Source organism: Odocoileus virginianus, chromosome 34, assembly GCF_023699985.2.
Source record: "Odocoileus virginianus isolate 20LAN1187 ecotype Illinois chromosome 34, Ovbor_1.2, whole genome shotgun sequence".
Classification (NCBI taxonomy): domain Eukaryota; kingdom Metazoa; phylum Chordata; class Mammalia; order Artiodactyla; family Cervidae; genus Odocoileus; species Odocoileus virginianus.
In genome coordinates this window covers 34,626,105-34,641,459 of record NC_069707.1, presented here as the reverse complement: position 1 = coordinate 34,641,459, position 15,355 = coordinate 34,626,105, and the positions used below count along the sequence as shown (strand labels likewise).

General features: G+C 38.4%; 1 protein-coding gene across 2 annotated transcripts in view; it reads left to right on the top strand.

Annotated features, from left to right (window-relative positions):
• Positions 1-7,033: 7,033 nt before the first annotated feature.
• Positions 7,034-15,355, top strand: part of LAMA2 (laminin subunit alpha 2) — a 677,031-nt gene continuing 668,709 nt past the window's right edge. For both annotated transcript variants that reach the window (XM_070461486.1, XM_070461485.1), the window contains exon 1: positions 7,034-7,237. In XM_070461486.1, coding sequence (XP_070317587.1) covers positions 7,111-7,237 — 127 coding nt within the window. In that variant the 5' untranslated portion in view covers positions 7,034-7,110. The remainder of the gene's footprint in view (positions 7,238-15,355) is intronic.

The window sequence follows — 15,355 nt, the reverse complement described above, 5'->3', positions numbered from 1 at the left end:
AAGCAGAAGATTAAGTAAGATGTCAGAAAATTTGGTGTCTGGTGAGGACCTGTGTCCGAGTCTATTTGTTGTGTCCTCATATGGTGGAAGGGGACAAGGAAACTTTCAAGCTTATTTTGTAAGAGTACTAACCCTATTCATGAATCACCATCCTCATGACCACATCATGTCCCAAGGGCCTCACCTCCTAATCCCATCATTGTAGGCTTTAGAATGTCAATGTATAACACATATGTCTGTATCTTGGGGATATACAGACATTGAGACCACAGCAACAACACACTTCAAAATAACATATGTGTCAAAGAAGAAATCAGAAGATATTTTTAATAATATTTTGAACTGAACTTTTCAATCAAAAGAAAAGATTTGGAATTAAATTTTTTTTAATTCCAAATTTGTTAGTTGTAACAAATTGTTAGTTGGCTATGCTTAGAAAATATGCTAAACTTTAAAGTCTTTTAATAATTATTAATATAAGGTTATAGTAGTGATTCATTATGTAAGAAGAGGAGGAGGGCATGGCAGCCCACTCCAGTGTTCTTGCCTGGAGAATCCCATGGACAGAGGAGCCTGGCTGGCTACAGTCCATTGGGTTGCAAAGAGTTGGACAGACTGAAGTGACTGAGGACACTTGTACACATTTAAGAGGGCTTCCCAGGTGGTGCTGGTGGTAAAGAATCCACCAGCCAATGCAGGAGATGCAACAGATACAGGTTCAATCCCTGGTTCAGGAAGATCCCTTGGAGTAGGAAATAAGAACCTACTTCAGTATTCTTGCCCGGAAAATTCCATGGACCAAGGATCCTGGTGGGCTACAGTTCCTGTGATTGCAGAATCGGACATGATTGAGCATGCACACACACGTGTAAGAAGAAACGTCTATAATCAGTGATCTAAGCTTCTACCAGAAGATGCTAAAAAGAACAGGGAAATAAACTAAAATAAGTAGAAGGAAGGAAAATTTAAAGATACAAGGGGAAATCAATGAAACAGAAAATTGAAAATAAATAAATGAATGAAACCAAAAGTTGATTCTTTGAAAAAATGAATGAAATTAACAATGCTCTAAAAATGGCTGATTTTTTTTTAAAAAACTAGAGGAGACCCAAATTACCAATATTGGGGGGAAATATCATTTACTACAGATGCCATAGACATTAAAAGGATAATAAAAATATTGAGAATAACTTTATGCCAATAAACTTGACAACTCAGCCAAAAAGATACTTTCCTTGAAAGACACAAATAATCAAAACTGATACAAGAAAGAAATTTGAGTCATACAAAAAAATTTGAGTCATTCTGTATCTACTTAAAACATAAAATGTGTAACAAAAAAATTCCAAAAAAATCCCCAAACTGTGGGCCCAGATGATTTCACTAGTATGCTCAATAAAACACTAAGGGAAGAAGTTGTATAAATTCTATACAAATACATTCAGGAAGGACCATATTCCAACTAATTATATAAGGTCAGCATTACTCTAATACCAAAACTAGATATAAATTCTACAAGAAAATTACAATAAACTAATAGCCCTCATGAACATAGACATAAAAATACTTACTGAAATATTTAGTAAATCAAAATCAGCAACATATAATAGGGATAATCTATAATTAGGGATAATAGAAATAATCTACCATGACAAATTGAGATTTTATGCCAGGACTGTGAGTTTGAGTAACACTGAAAACTCAGTTACTGTAATTCACCAAGTAGAGAGATAATAACCAAATAGAGAAAATGAAAATTTATTTAAATAGATGAAGAAAAAGCATTGTCACAATTTGATACACTTTTGTCACCCAAAAACTTCCAGCAGAAAAGTGGGAACTTCCTCAACTTTAGAACAAGCACATGTTGAAAACCAATAGAAAGTGAAAATGAAAGTCACTCAGTCATGTCCAACTCTTTGCGACCCCATGGACTGTATGCTCCATGGAATTCTCCAGGCCAGAATACTGGAGTGGGTAGCCTTTCCCTTCTGCAGGGGATCTTCCCAACCCAGGGATTGAACTTGGGTCTCCTGCATTGCAGGCAGATTCTTTACCAGCTGAGCCACAAGGGAAGCCCTAAAAACCAATAACGATCACTATAATGGTGAATGAGGGACTGATTTCCCCTCTGATCAGAAATAAGGTGAAAATGTCCACTCTCACTACTTTATTCAACTTTTTTTATTGGAGGTCACATATTTCCTGGAATATGGCAAGGGAAAAATATGAAAGTCATATAAACTGAAAAGGAAGAAGTCAAATAGCTTTTATTTGTAGATGGCATGATCTTGTACGTGAGGTATACTAACACATCCTACATATAAGCTACTTGAAGACATTTTAATAATCTTGCTAGATCCAATGTATATATAACCAAAATTACTTGTATTACTATATAGTATGAAAATTAAATTTTAAAATACTGTTTATGATACTATCCAATATCATGAAACATTAAGAGGTAAATTTTACAAAGTATGTTAAAACATATAAATTGAAAACTACAAAGGACTCCTTATAAATACTTATTATATTATATACTTATAATGAAGATGTGAATAAATGGAAACATTTTTGTGGATTGGAAGGCATGGTACTGCTAAAATATCAATTTGCTCCCATATTTATCTATATATTCAGTCCAATTGCAATCAAACTCCCTACTACACTATTTTTGGGGGGTAGAAATTGAAAAGCTGATGTTAATATTAGGTTGGTGCAAAAGTAATTGTGGATTTTGCATTGGTGAACTTTGCCATTTGGTATAGAACTAGATTAAATGGGCTTCCCTGGTAGCTCAGCTGGTAAAGAACCCACCTGCAATGCTTGAGACCCCAATTCTCTTCCTGGGTCAGCAAGTTCCCCTTCAGAAGGAATAGGCTACCTACTCCAGTATTCTTGGGCTTCCCTACTCCAGATGGTAAAGAATTCACCTGCAAAGTGGGAGACCTGGGTCTGATTCCTGGTTGGAAAGATCCCCTGGAGGAGGGCATGGCAACCTACTCCAGTATTCTTGCCTGGAGAATCGCCATGGATGGAGGAGTCTGGTGGGCTTCAGTCCACGGGGTCGCAAAAGGGGTCGCAAAGAGCTGGACACGGCTGAGTAAGCACAGCTCAAACACAATGTGCATTTCTTGCTTAATGACTTTTTGCTAATGCCTTATTACTTGCTGTGTATTTTATATTTATTTTAGACTATGGAAATGATGTTAGACAAAAAGAAAATCCAAATGACTTTCTTATTAGAGCTCAAAATGGGTTGTAAAGCAGTGGAGACAACTTGGAACATCAACAACGCATTTGGCTCAGGAACTGCTAACAGATGTACAGTGCAGTGGTGGTTGAAGAAGTTTTGCAAAGAAGACAAGAGCCTTGAAATGATGAGTGTACTGGCCAGCCATCAGAAGGGGACAATAACCAATTGAGAGCTGTCATCAAAGCTGATCCTCTTACAATTACATTAGAAAAGTTGCTGAAGAACTGAACACTGACCATTCTGTGGGGGTTAGGTATTTTGAGAAAATTGGAAAAGTGAAAAAGCTCAGTAAGTGGGTGCCTCGTGAGCTGACCCCCCCCCCCAAAAAAAATCATCATTTTGAAGTATTTTTTTTCTATGCAACAACAATGTGCCATTTCTTGATTGGACTGTGACATATGACAAAAAGTAGATTTTATGCAACTACTGGCAATGACCAGTTCAGTGGTTGAACTGAGAAGAAGCTCTAAAGCACTTCCCCAACTTGTACCAAAAAAGGTCATGGTCACTGTTTTGTGGTCTGCTGCTGGTCTGATCCACTATGGCTTTCTGAATCCTGGCAAAATCATTACATCTGAGAAGTATGCTCAGCAAATTGATGAGAAGCACCAAAAACTGCAACGCCTCCGGCAAGCATTGGTCAACAGAAAGGGCCCAATTCTTCTCCACAATGACTGACTGCACAATACAACCAGTGTTTCAGAAGTTGATTGAATTAGGCTACAAAGTTTTGCCTCATCCACCATATTCACCTGACCTCTTGCCAACCAACTGCCACTTCTTCAAGCATCTCAACAACTTCTTGCAGGGAAAATGCTTCCACAACCAGCAGGAGGCAGGAAATGCTTTCCATGAGTTCACTGAATCCCAAGGCATGGATTTTTATGCTACAGAAATAAACATTTCTCGTTGGCAAAAATGTGTTGATTGCAATGGTTCCTACAATTAATAAAGATGTGTTTCAGCCTAGTGATAATGATTTAAAATTCAGAGTCCAAAGTCACAGTTATATTTGCACCAACCCAATAATTGTATTGGAGAAGGCAATGGCACCCCACTCCAGTACTCTTGCCTGGAAAAGCCCATGAATGGAGGAGCCTGGTAGGCTGCAATCCATGGGGTCGCTAAGAGTCAGACACGATTGAGCGACTTCACTTTCACTTTTCACTTTCCCACATTGGAGAAGGAAAGGACAACCCACTCCAGAGTTCTTGCCTGGAGAATCCCAGGGATGGTGGAGTCTGGTGGGCTACCATCTATGGAGTCACACAGAGTCAGACACGACTGAAGTGACTTAGCAGCAGCAGCAATAATTGTATGGAAATGCAAAAGACCTAGAATAGAAAAAAGAGTTTTGTCTAAAACAAAATCGTAGGATTCACATTACTTAACTTCGAGGTTACTATAAATCTATAGTAATACAGACTATGATATTGGCAAACTATCAAATTTATTTATATACATATATATGTATATACATGTTTGGATACATGAAAACAGAGTCCAGAAGTAGACCCACATATTTTCAACTGACTTCTGGAAAAAGGACCAAGGTAATCAGATGAGAAGATAATAATTCTCTCAACAAATGGTACTAAAATGAATGGATATCTGCATTAAAGAAAAAAAAATAAAAGCCCTTACCTAAGACCTTTACAGCAAACACCATTAAATCATAAACCCAAGGTTATAAAATTTCCAGGGAAAAACAGAAGAATAATCACAAATTTGGGGTAAGTGAAGATTTCTGAAATGAGATTAAAAAAACAATTAAGCAGAAAAGCAAGGTCTTAAATGGAATTTAGAATTAAGAATTGCTCCGAAGCAGTTATAGCATCACAAACTTGTCTCAGTACATGAGGTAACACCCACTCAGTCAAATGGGTGTTTACATTTGTAAACATACCAAGTGGATGTATTTATTTTGTGTAAATTGTATCTCAATTAGATTTATCTGAAAAATATATAGCTCTGATAATACTTTTTAATCTTAATTTTGGTTAAATCATTTTGTATTTCTTTCATCCCTGTGTTGACAAACAAGTTGAGAGATGAGATCAGTTTTATTCTCAAGACTTGGGCCATTTCCCATTTTGCTTTTACAATAAAGAAAAAATGATTTTAAAGTTTCCTAGTACTAATATTAATAAAACTTGGAAACATGGGTAACAGTGAAGGATATCCATTCACTCTGGCACCGTTTGGCCAATGCGCGCGTAGTCGCTTCAGTCATATCTGACTTTGTGCGACATGATGGACTGCAACCTTCCAGGTTCCTCTTCCATGGGATTCTCCAGGCAGGAATACTGGAGTGGGCCGTCATGCCCTCCTTCAGGGGATCTTCCCACCCCAGGGATCAAACCCTCGTCTCTTAAGTCTCCTGCATTGGCAGGCTGGTTCTTTACCACTAGCGCCACCTGGAAAGCACATTTGGCCAAGGGGTCTCAATCAATCCTGTTAGGAACGATACCTCCTTTATTTTATTGACAGGAAATTCATAGATATTATCACTTAACTTCATAATATTTAAAAAAATACATATAAAATCAAGTATAAAATAAAGAGGAGACAGATGGGGTGTAGATATTGTACTGGTGTCAATACCACCAGCAGAGCTGTTTTCAGTTATGAGAATTTTCTGGAATAAGCAAATCTTGATAAGGTTAAAAAACACAGATGTATTCTTCCCTCAATTTATATAGTAGATACATCCAGGGGGGAAAAATGATGCAAAAACTTATGCTTGTGTGCAAAATAGACTTAAGTTAGGCTTCAAATATAATGCGAGGGTTTTTATCTAAATGAATGTCCAGTGGCCCTTACAGACCCGCGTGGGGCGGGCGGCGAGCAGGTGTGGGGCTGGCCCACCCGTGGCATCTGACCTCACTGCGTGCTGATGCCGGTAGACCCCTCCGCACTGGGTCAGCCAAAGAACACCCTGGACGTCTCATAAAAATCCAGTAAGGAGCTGCTCCAAATCTTATGAAAGCCACAGACCATGGAAAACAAACACACACACAAACAAAAAACGAGTATGGAACTGTCATCTGCACACGGGGTAGCAGAAACCCGTGCAGAAATTCTTCTGTTACAGGGAAGAAATGGGGACTGGAAGCAAGACATTTTGAGTCTGAAGGGAAACGAAAAGACCTTTTATCCTCTTTGAATGCATGTTACCTGACTGAATGGAAAACCTTACCTTTTACCTTCACATTCGTCGTAAACATCGCAGTGGATAAAGGGGGCTTGTTTTAGTTTGCGATCCCCTCCCCGCTCCCTCCTTGCTGCCTGGCCAGCGGTAAGCCTCCTGGCCTGACCGCCTCACCGGCTCACCCTCGGCCCGCTAGCAGCCCGGCGGTCCTCTGTCCTTTGGGGCAGCCTTGTCCCAGCGTGGATCACCTGGATGCCCAGTGCTCAGGCACAGCTCTGCCAGGCCTTTCTCAGGAGGTCCCACCTTCTGAGCGTCGCTAAAGATCCTAGCTGTGCTGATTTCCCACAAAATCGGATGCTTTCCACGTGGAGGGATTTTACAGATCACAAGAAGTTCAGCTAACAGATGAAGCCCGTCTTTTCTCGCAGTGAAAGACCTCGGCTACAGGAAAAGGCCTCTGACCGAGGACCCTTTAAGGGCCGGGGGGCCGTCGGTGGGGCGAGGGCCAGGGAAGGGGCGGGCCGGGGAGTGTCTTCTTTCTCCCCCCACCCCCGGCGGCGACCGAGCCCGGGTGGGTGGGGGCTGGCTCCTTCCTTTAGCCCGCAGCTGCTGCTCTCTCAGCTTACTAGCCCGGGCCAGGAGACCGGGCGGCAGCGACTCCGGCTCCCGAAAAGTGCATCCGCTCGGGGGGGCTACCGCAATGCCCCGAGCCTTCGGGGTGCTCCTGGCCCTGCTGCTCTGCGGAGGCCTCGGGGGCGGCCAGGCGCAGCGCCCGGAGCCGCAGCAGCAGCAGCATCGGCGGCAGCCGCCCGCGCATCAGCAAAGAGGTACAGTCGAGGCACCGGCTCCCGGGCACACGCTCTGCCGGGGCCCGCGGCCCTTCTCTGCTCCCTTCGTCCTACGCTTGCTGGAGAGGGACCGCTTTCTTACTTTGCCTTGGGGAGCGCGCTTTGGGGCGAGAGGGTCTAAGTTTGATGCAAGTTCACTTTTAGCTCCCTGAGTTCCCCCACCGTCCGCCTACCTCCCTCCAAAGAAAACGGAGCGTTTTCATCTTCCATGCGTTTCTGGGTCGACTTGCTATCACTGAACATCCTGCAAATTAATTTCCTAAGTCTTTCTAAAAGGCAAACTTTCAACCAATTAAAAAACTTTAAAAAGTTTCCCCAAATCAGTTTCCATCCTCGCAGAGAAAGATTTCCCAAGCTGTGGCTCGTGTTGGAGCTTTATGGAGGGCAGCTGATACATCTTTATTTTTAGAGACTTTTTTTCTAACTCTTTGAACAGGGCGTGTAAAGGCGTTTTTTGTTTTTCAGTCGCTAAGTCGTTATGTGGATTTTCTTCTTTCTTGGCAGTGGTGTCTCCAGACTCACCTTTTCTTTACCGACATCCTATTTTGGGTATGCTATTTTATTATAGTGAAATGCCTCCCCTTGCTTAAACACGGATGAAGCCTCTATGTCATTTGTGTTTTAATTAAGACCACAGTGCCCAGATAATAACTCTTCACCTGACTTTGGAAAACAGTTATACTTAATGTAACGCAAATTACTCTCCTCAGAGCGCCTTAATGTTTATATGCATATGATTTCTGAAACTCTGGGGAGACTTTGCAGGGTTAGTTTATGGTCATGAATTTTAAAAGAAGTGCCGGTGCAGCATTTAACACAATAATTTATAATACAGCATTTGAGCAGACTTTTCTGTAAGTTGGAAAACATGTATCAAAGTAAAGAAAAAGTTTAAGAAATATTTAAGGTTTGGTTTCAAACATCAAAATGTTTACCCTAAGAGCACAAAATCTGGAGATTAGTAGCTTTTGAAAGTTTTGATGAGACCGAATCTGCCAGAATTTTAAAGAATACTTATCCCTCTTTTAGTTAACTGGAATAAGCTATGTCAACAGTTCTGATAGTTTTTCTGCTTGCAATCTAGCATTTCTAGCATTGCTACTTTATTTTAAAGGGAGAAAAAAAAATGTACGCTAAGCTCCTAGCTATAATAATAACCCCTGATTAAACTTCCTAGAATAAAAATGACCTTACATTCACTATATAACATTTTTTTTTCCCTTCTATTTTGGCTTTTGCTTTTCTGAGAAGTCAAATGGGGTCAATGTGGCTTAGTTAATAGAATTTATGAGAATTATTTTGAGAATATCTTTGGCAGCTGATTTAAAAAAGACTACTTTTAAATATTAACTTTACTCAGTTATGTGATGTTTTAACAAAACATAATACTTTAATGCTATTAGGCAGCTGGGAGTGAAGATACCAAGATCACCAAACCTCTGTTCACTTGAAACTCAAAGCCTGCGGAGTAGGGATCAAGTGGGTTCCTGAGTTTTCCATGGCACGGCCCCCCTTTTTCCTCTTATTCTCTCTCCTGTCTCCTCCCTCTCCCCAGTTTTATTTGAGGTAAAATTAACTCTGATTTCTATGGTCCAGGCACAAGATGAATTGAATTCAGAATGGAGAATTTATACTACCATTCTGTTGAGACATCATTTGAACATTATGCATAATAAGGAATTCTGTGCAAAATAACTATAATATAGAGTCCACTATACACTGCTATATTTTGTGTTCTAGCATCAATTATTGTGTGTTTTATAGATTATTTGCAATATATTTAGAGACTAGCTCATGGATAAATGGCTAAAGCTTGTTAATATTAAAGTCTACATAAAATATATTTCATAATGCCTTAAATTTATATAGTGCTTTATATTTTTAAAATACCTTACATATGTGAGATTATTTTACCTTCAGTCTTTATTTATTGTTGGACAAATTTAAAACCTGAGGCTTGGAGTAGCTGTGACTTAAGTTCATGCAACTGATAATAACTTAATTCTTAACAACCAAGAACACTTCTAGTATTGTTTATGCTACAAAAGGTTTTTTTTCCGTTAAATTTTTTGAGTCCTTGTTTCCTTTTCAATGCTGCCCTGTTAAAGCAAGGTCTCAGTGAAGATTATTGGATATGAGTTTGATTGAAGAGGTGTTTTCTTGGCTATCATCAATTTTCTCTTTTCAATTATACTAGCACTGACCTTCCTGGCCAAGAATTAATTGTTTAGAATGAGTTCTGTTTTCCCTTATAGTATGGTACCAGTTTACTAAGAATGTTGACATGAAGAAACATTTTTAGATATTGTAACTAAGTTAGAAACTTAATCAGATTTTTTTGTTTTTTTCTTGGAAATCTTGTGTAGTTTCTAGAACACAGTGAATTGTGGTATGAATAGTATTGACTCAGCAGGAAAGATATTCTAAGGAAATTCCTTAACTAAATTTAAGATTGACAGAATAGGAAAATGATGCAAAGTGGGTCTGTATTTCAGCAAGGCAGTAGATAAAATCTTATCCTGATTTTGTGTAAATAATGTGTGGAAATGGAAATGTAGGTAAATTGCAACTGAGTGAAAATAATTTCCAAAGACTATTGCATAGTAGATCAAGATTGAGCCAGGAAGAAATCTTTAGGGCTGTGACAGAGCTTTCCTTATGTTCATTTGTCTTGGTAATGGCTTGATGGAAAATGTAATATCCAAGTTTATGACAACTGCCGGTGTTCCAAAATTGATTTAGATGGCTAAGCTGGTGACTATCAGCTTCAGGAATCTATAGAGGTCTCTCTAGGCTGATCCATGAACAGAACGTACGTGGACTTGGTTTTGTTACTTGTATCCAGATGTTAAGTAATTTCATGTTGCCCTCTTCTAGACATTTGTAGTGTACTTTATATGTACAGGAATGAGTACAAAGACAGGATGAGAAAGGCAGTCTGAACTGCAGCCCGTTCAATATGAACATACAGTGTGATATGGTAACAGAATAGTTAACTCATAAAAAACTTAGAAGCTGGTTGGTTGGTTGGTTTAGTACACATTTGAGTGCAGCATTGACAAATGGATGCAAATCCAGAGGAGGAAGAGCAGAAAGGTTAGAAGTCTGAAAAGATTTTTAAAGGAGGATTATTCCAAGTAAAGACTGCTAATTTGGAGAAAGAAAGACTTAGGAAACCATAAGAGATATCCTTGAATTTTTGGAAGGGTTGTTATTTGGAAGAGAGACTAAAATTTTCTTCCTAAAGCCTGAATTTGAATGCATTGAAGAGTATGACAAAGAGGAAGGTTTAAGTTAAATAAAATGGGAGGAGACCTCTCCTCCCTCCTCTCGCTTCCCTGTTCTGAGCTGTTCAGAAATAACTGGGCTGTGCTGGAATACCCAGCTTCTGGAAATGTCCGTGCAGTGATCAAATGTGCAACATGTCAGAGGAGATTTAGATGGAATGCCTCTGCAGAAAGGAAGTTAAGACTCAAGTCTCCAGTCCTTAACCAAGTCCAAGATTCTAGAATTACATTCTATTGTTTTGAGAATGCATATGTGTATTTAAACTTCTGAATTCTTAAAATATGTCAAGAAAATAGTCAATGAATATAAATGTGTTTTTAGATGTCCTCTGAGATTTAAAATAAAAACATGTTTGAGATGATTGTTACTCATGTTTGGCAAGAATACTTAAAAATTTAATATGTAATTTCCACATCACCATAAATTGCACAGTTCTAAAACATCCTGTGCTATAAAATGTGAGAACACTTTATAAAATACCTGAGAACTTTTCAGGGGATTTATTGTGGCTGTAAAGCTGTAATTGATTTTTTTTTTTTTTTTTTGGTATTTCCTTTTGTTATATATGTAACTAGTTGGCTTGTTCACTACATATTGGCCTACTAGTTTGGTAAAAATGATTTATAACATATAAAGTGTATGAGAAAGAATATGAACATATTCATATTCATTGACTGTTATGGATGTGTTAGAATTTATTTAAATAACATACTTTATTCTTAAAATCTCACATATTGGTGTATGCAAATTGCTGATATATCTTATTCCTAAAATTTTTTTATTCTCAGATTTCCTGCAAAGTAATGAACTGAATCTGTATCAAGAGTTGCTTGGGATTATGAAAACCTTGCACATGCTTTGCCAATACTGTCTCTTTTATTGTTTTTTATATTTAACATTTTATTATATAAACAAATAGGATATTGTTTTATGAACACTGTAATATGCACATGAGAAAGATATAGGACCTTTCTTGCAAAAGTTTGAATAAGGTTTGGTTATAATTCTAGTTAATATTTATTAATACACATCATACTCTTTTTATGATATATTAGCTGGGTCTCTTATTTTTTTATTTTAATTTTTTTATTTGGAGTATTATTGCTTTACAATGTTGTGTCAGTTTTTTCTGTACAGTGAAGTGAATCAGCTATATGTATACATATATCCCCCCTCCCTTGAACATCCCTCTCACCCCCTACATCCCACCCCTGTAGGTCATCTCAGAGCACTGAGCTAAGCTCCCTGTGCTATATAGCAGCCTCCTGCTGCTGCTGCTAAGTCGCTTCAGTTGTGTCCGACTCTCTGCGACCCCATAGACAGCAGCCCAGCAGACTCCCCCACCCTGGGATTCTCCAGGCAAGAACACTGGAGTGGGTTGCCATTTCCTTCTCCAATGCAGGAAAGTGAAAAGTGAAAGCGAAGTCGCTCAGTCGTGTCCGATTCCTAGAGACCCATGGACTGCAGCCCACCAGGCTCCACCGTCCATGGGATTTTCCAGGCAAGAGTACTGGAGTGGGGTGCATTGCCTTCTCCACTAGCTATCTATTTTACACGTGGTAGTGTATATACCTCAGTCATACTCTCCTTGTTTGTCTCACCTTCTTCCCCTTCCCACCTGTGTCCACATATTTGTTCTCTATGTCTGTGTCTCTATTCCTGGCTTGCAAACAGGCTCATCTATACCAGCTTTCTATAGTCCATGCATACAAGTTAATATACAATGTTTGTTTTTCCCTTTTTGACTTATTTAACTCAGTTTGACTATGCATATGAGTTAATATACAATGTTTGTTTTTCCCTTTTTTACTTACTTAACTCAGTTTGACAGACTCTGGGTCCATCCACATCACTATAAATGACTCAGTTGCTTTCCTTTTCATGGCTAAATAATATTTCATTGTATATTTGTTTCACATCTTCTTTATCTGTTCATCTGTTGATGGACATTTAGGTTGCTTTTATGTCCTGGCTTTTGTAAATAGTGCTGCAGTGATGAACACTGGGGTACGTGTGTCTTTTTGAATTATGGTTTTCTCAGAGTGTATGCTCAGTAGTGGGGATTGCTAGCTCATATGGTAGTTTTATTGTTATTGATTGAAGGAACCTCCATACTGCTCTCAATAGTATTTGTATTAATTTACATTTCCACTAACAGTGCAGGAGGGTTTCCCTTTTTCCACATCCTTTGCAGCATCTGGAGTTTGTAGATGTTTTGATGATGACCAGTCTGGCAGATATGAGGTGATACATTACTGTAGTTTTGATTTGCATTTCTCTAACAATTAGTGATATTGAGCATTTTTTCATGGATTTGTTGGCATCTGTATGTCTTCTTTGGAGAAATGTCTATTTAGGTCTTCCACTAATTTTTGGATTGGGTTTTTTTTTTTATTTTTTTATTTAGCTGCTTGTATATTTGGAGATTAATCCTTTTTCAGTTGCTTGGTTGCAAATATTTTCTCCCGTTCTGAGGGTTGTCTTTTTGTCTTATTTATGGTTCCCCTTTGCTGTGCAAAAGCTTTTAAATTTAATTAGGTCTCATTTGTTTATTTTGTTCAATTGTTTCTTAATTTAATTCAGTTACTCTACTTCCTGAAAGATGAGATGTCACCTCACTGTAATGACGACACTTCTTATCTTCTTTAGATATAATTATTTAGCAACTCAAATAGATACCCCAAGAGTTCTACCCAGATATGACTGCTGTAAGAAAAACATGGATTTTTTTCCCCCATGGGTGGGTTTTAGTTAAATAAGAAGGATTTCTGAAGTAGTAGAATTTGGAATTTTTACACCTTTCAGTTATACTGTAATAGCTGCTACTCAAAAAAATTTCCTTTTTTTGGTAGATTTCCCAGTATTTTCTCTAGCCCCATTTATCTAAAGTAGATCATTGCCACTCTTTTTCTATTCATATTTTTTAATAAATACTGATTATTCATGGAAATGACTAATGTGCTAGACTTTTCATTGTGGACCTCTGAGAATGAATCATTATTTTTTCTTCTAGTCCAAATAGATTTAGCAGTGACCTATAAAAAGAAATTCATTTAAGCTTTATACGGGGTCTGACATCTCCTTTCATAATCTGCTTTAGAATTTTGGAACTACAATGGTGGGCCACAATGGAACAGAAGGAATTGAGGCCTATTGGGTCCAGAACAGGGAATGCTAATTTCAGTTTAGCCTGTGCATAACAAGATTAGTGGCGTGGTTATCTGTCCTTATAGAGTCCAAAGGACTTATCAAACACACACCTGAGTCCAGCTAGCATTAGCTGTCCAGTAGGATTTTATCCTGTGGGTAGAACATGTCTGGAAGAGTTTCCAAGAGAGTGCTTAAATAAAATAGGTGACTCCAGGTCATCTGTCTAATTTGCTTTGTGTCCTTCTTTTAGCACCTGGAGACCCTGTAGAAAAGATGAGGAAGAAAACGTTGTCAGTGGCCAAACTGTCCAGTTTCTAATCTGGAAGACTGGAGTTTAGAAGTCTTAGTCATAACTTTGAAATGGGTGGCTAAGCAAGAACTAAGGCAGAAACCAACTGAGGTGAATGGGAAAAGAAGGTGGGGGTTAGAGAAGGACAGCGTTAGATAGGCACATGATTCTCCAAGACTCATGCCAGGCTCAGGTATACCAGGCAGCCAGAAAGAAGATGGATTCTGGGCTGAACCCATGGGTAAAACTGAATTCCAAGGCCAGAATTTGTGCAAGAAATTGGTGGGTTGGGCCTATGTGTATTGGAATATGGTTAAAGAATGACTGTATTCAGTGAGCAAAAGAGAGCTCCCCTCCAACAACAACAACAAAAAACAACATATCCCTGCTCTTATGGAGTTTATGTTCTAGTTGAGACAAATATGATGAATATATAGTGAATAAGTAATGTCATGAATACCTATATTGTGTAGAATGTAGCCAGTGATGGATTTCTGGACAAAAACAACGAAGAGGAGTCAGGAGTTCTAAGAGTGAAGGATGGTTTCTATTTTTAAATAGTGATAAAGGCTGACCTCATTGAGAAGGTCACCCTTGAGTGAACACTTGCCGGGTTGTGGGAATGATTAATACAGATATCAGCTGGAAGAGTTCTCTGAGCACAGGGAAAAAGCTTACAAAGGTCTAAAGCACAATTTGAAGGGCTAGAGAGTAATGGGGGCTTGATCACTATAAAGATTTTGCTTTTTAGTCTAACTCGGGTGGTACTGAAGAGTTTTGAGCAGAATAAAATGAATGAATTGAATAAATTAATATTTTTCATCTCAAGCAGGCGCTAATCCATTGGGCTAGACCCACAGGATAAGTGTAGGATTATTTTAAATTCATCTCCTGCCCCTAATCTTTCATTTATAGGGCATATTTAAGAGAATCCATTCCAGAGTATTTCACTTCAACAATCTTACCATCAGGAGGCTCAGAGGCATCTTTGTAAAACTTTTTTTTTTTTTTTTTTTGCTTTTGGCAAATCACTTCCATTCAACTATCAAAGAGTATGAGTAGCTCAAAACCTCTCAAGTTCGAGGAGCTTCTACATATCCTTTTATTTTGTCCCAGTGTTCCTAGAAATATGCCTTAGGTTTCTTGGAGCACTTTTAGTTAATGTACTTGTTAAAACAGAAATTATCTATAATCCCACATGGATATGTATGTACCTTGGAGTTCTCTTTTTTATCATTCATTTCAGTATCAGAGCTAAAGTTTAGGTACTATTATTAGAAATGACACAGTGGTGTATTGATCTGATGACTTTTTTTATGAAAGGAACTTTGAAATGTTATCAATTTTTTTTACAGTTAGAAGCACTCGAT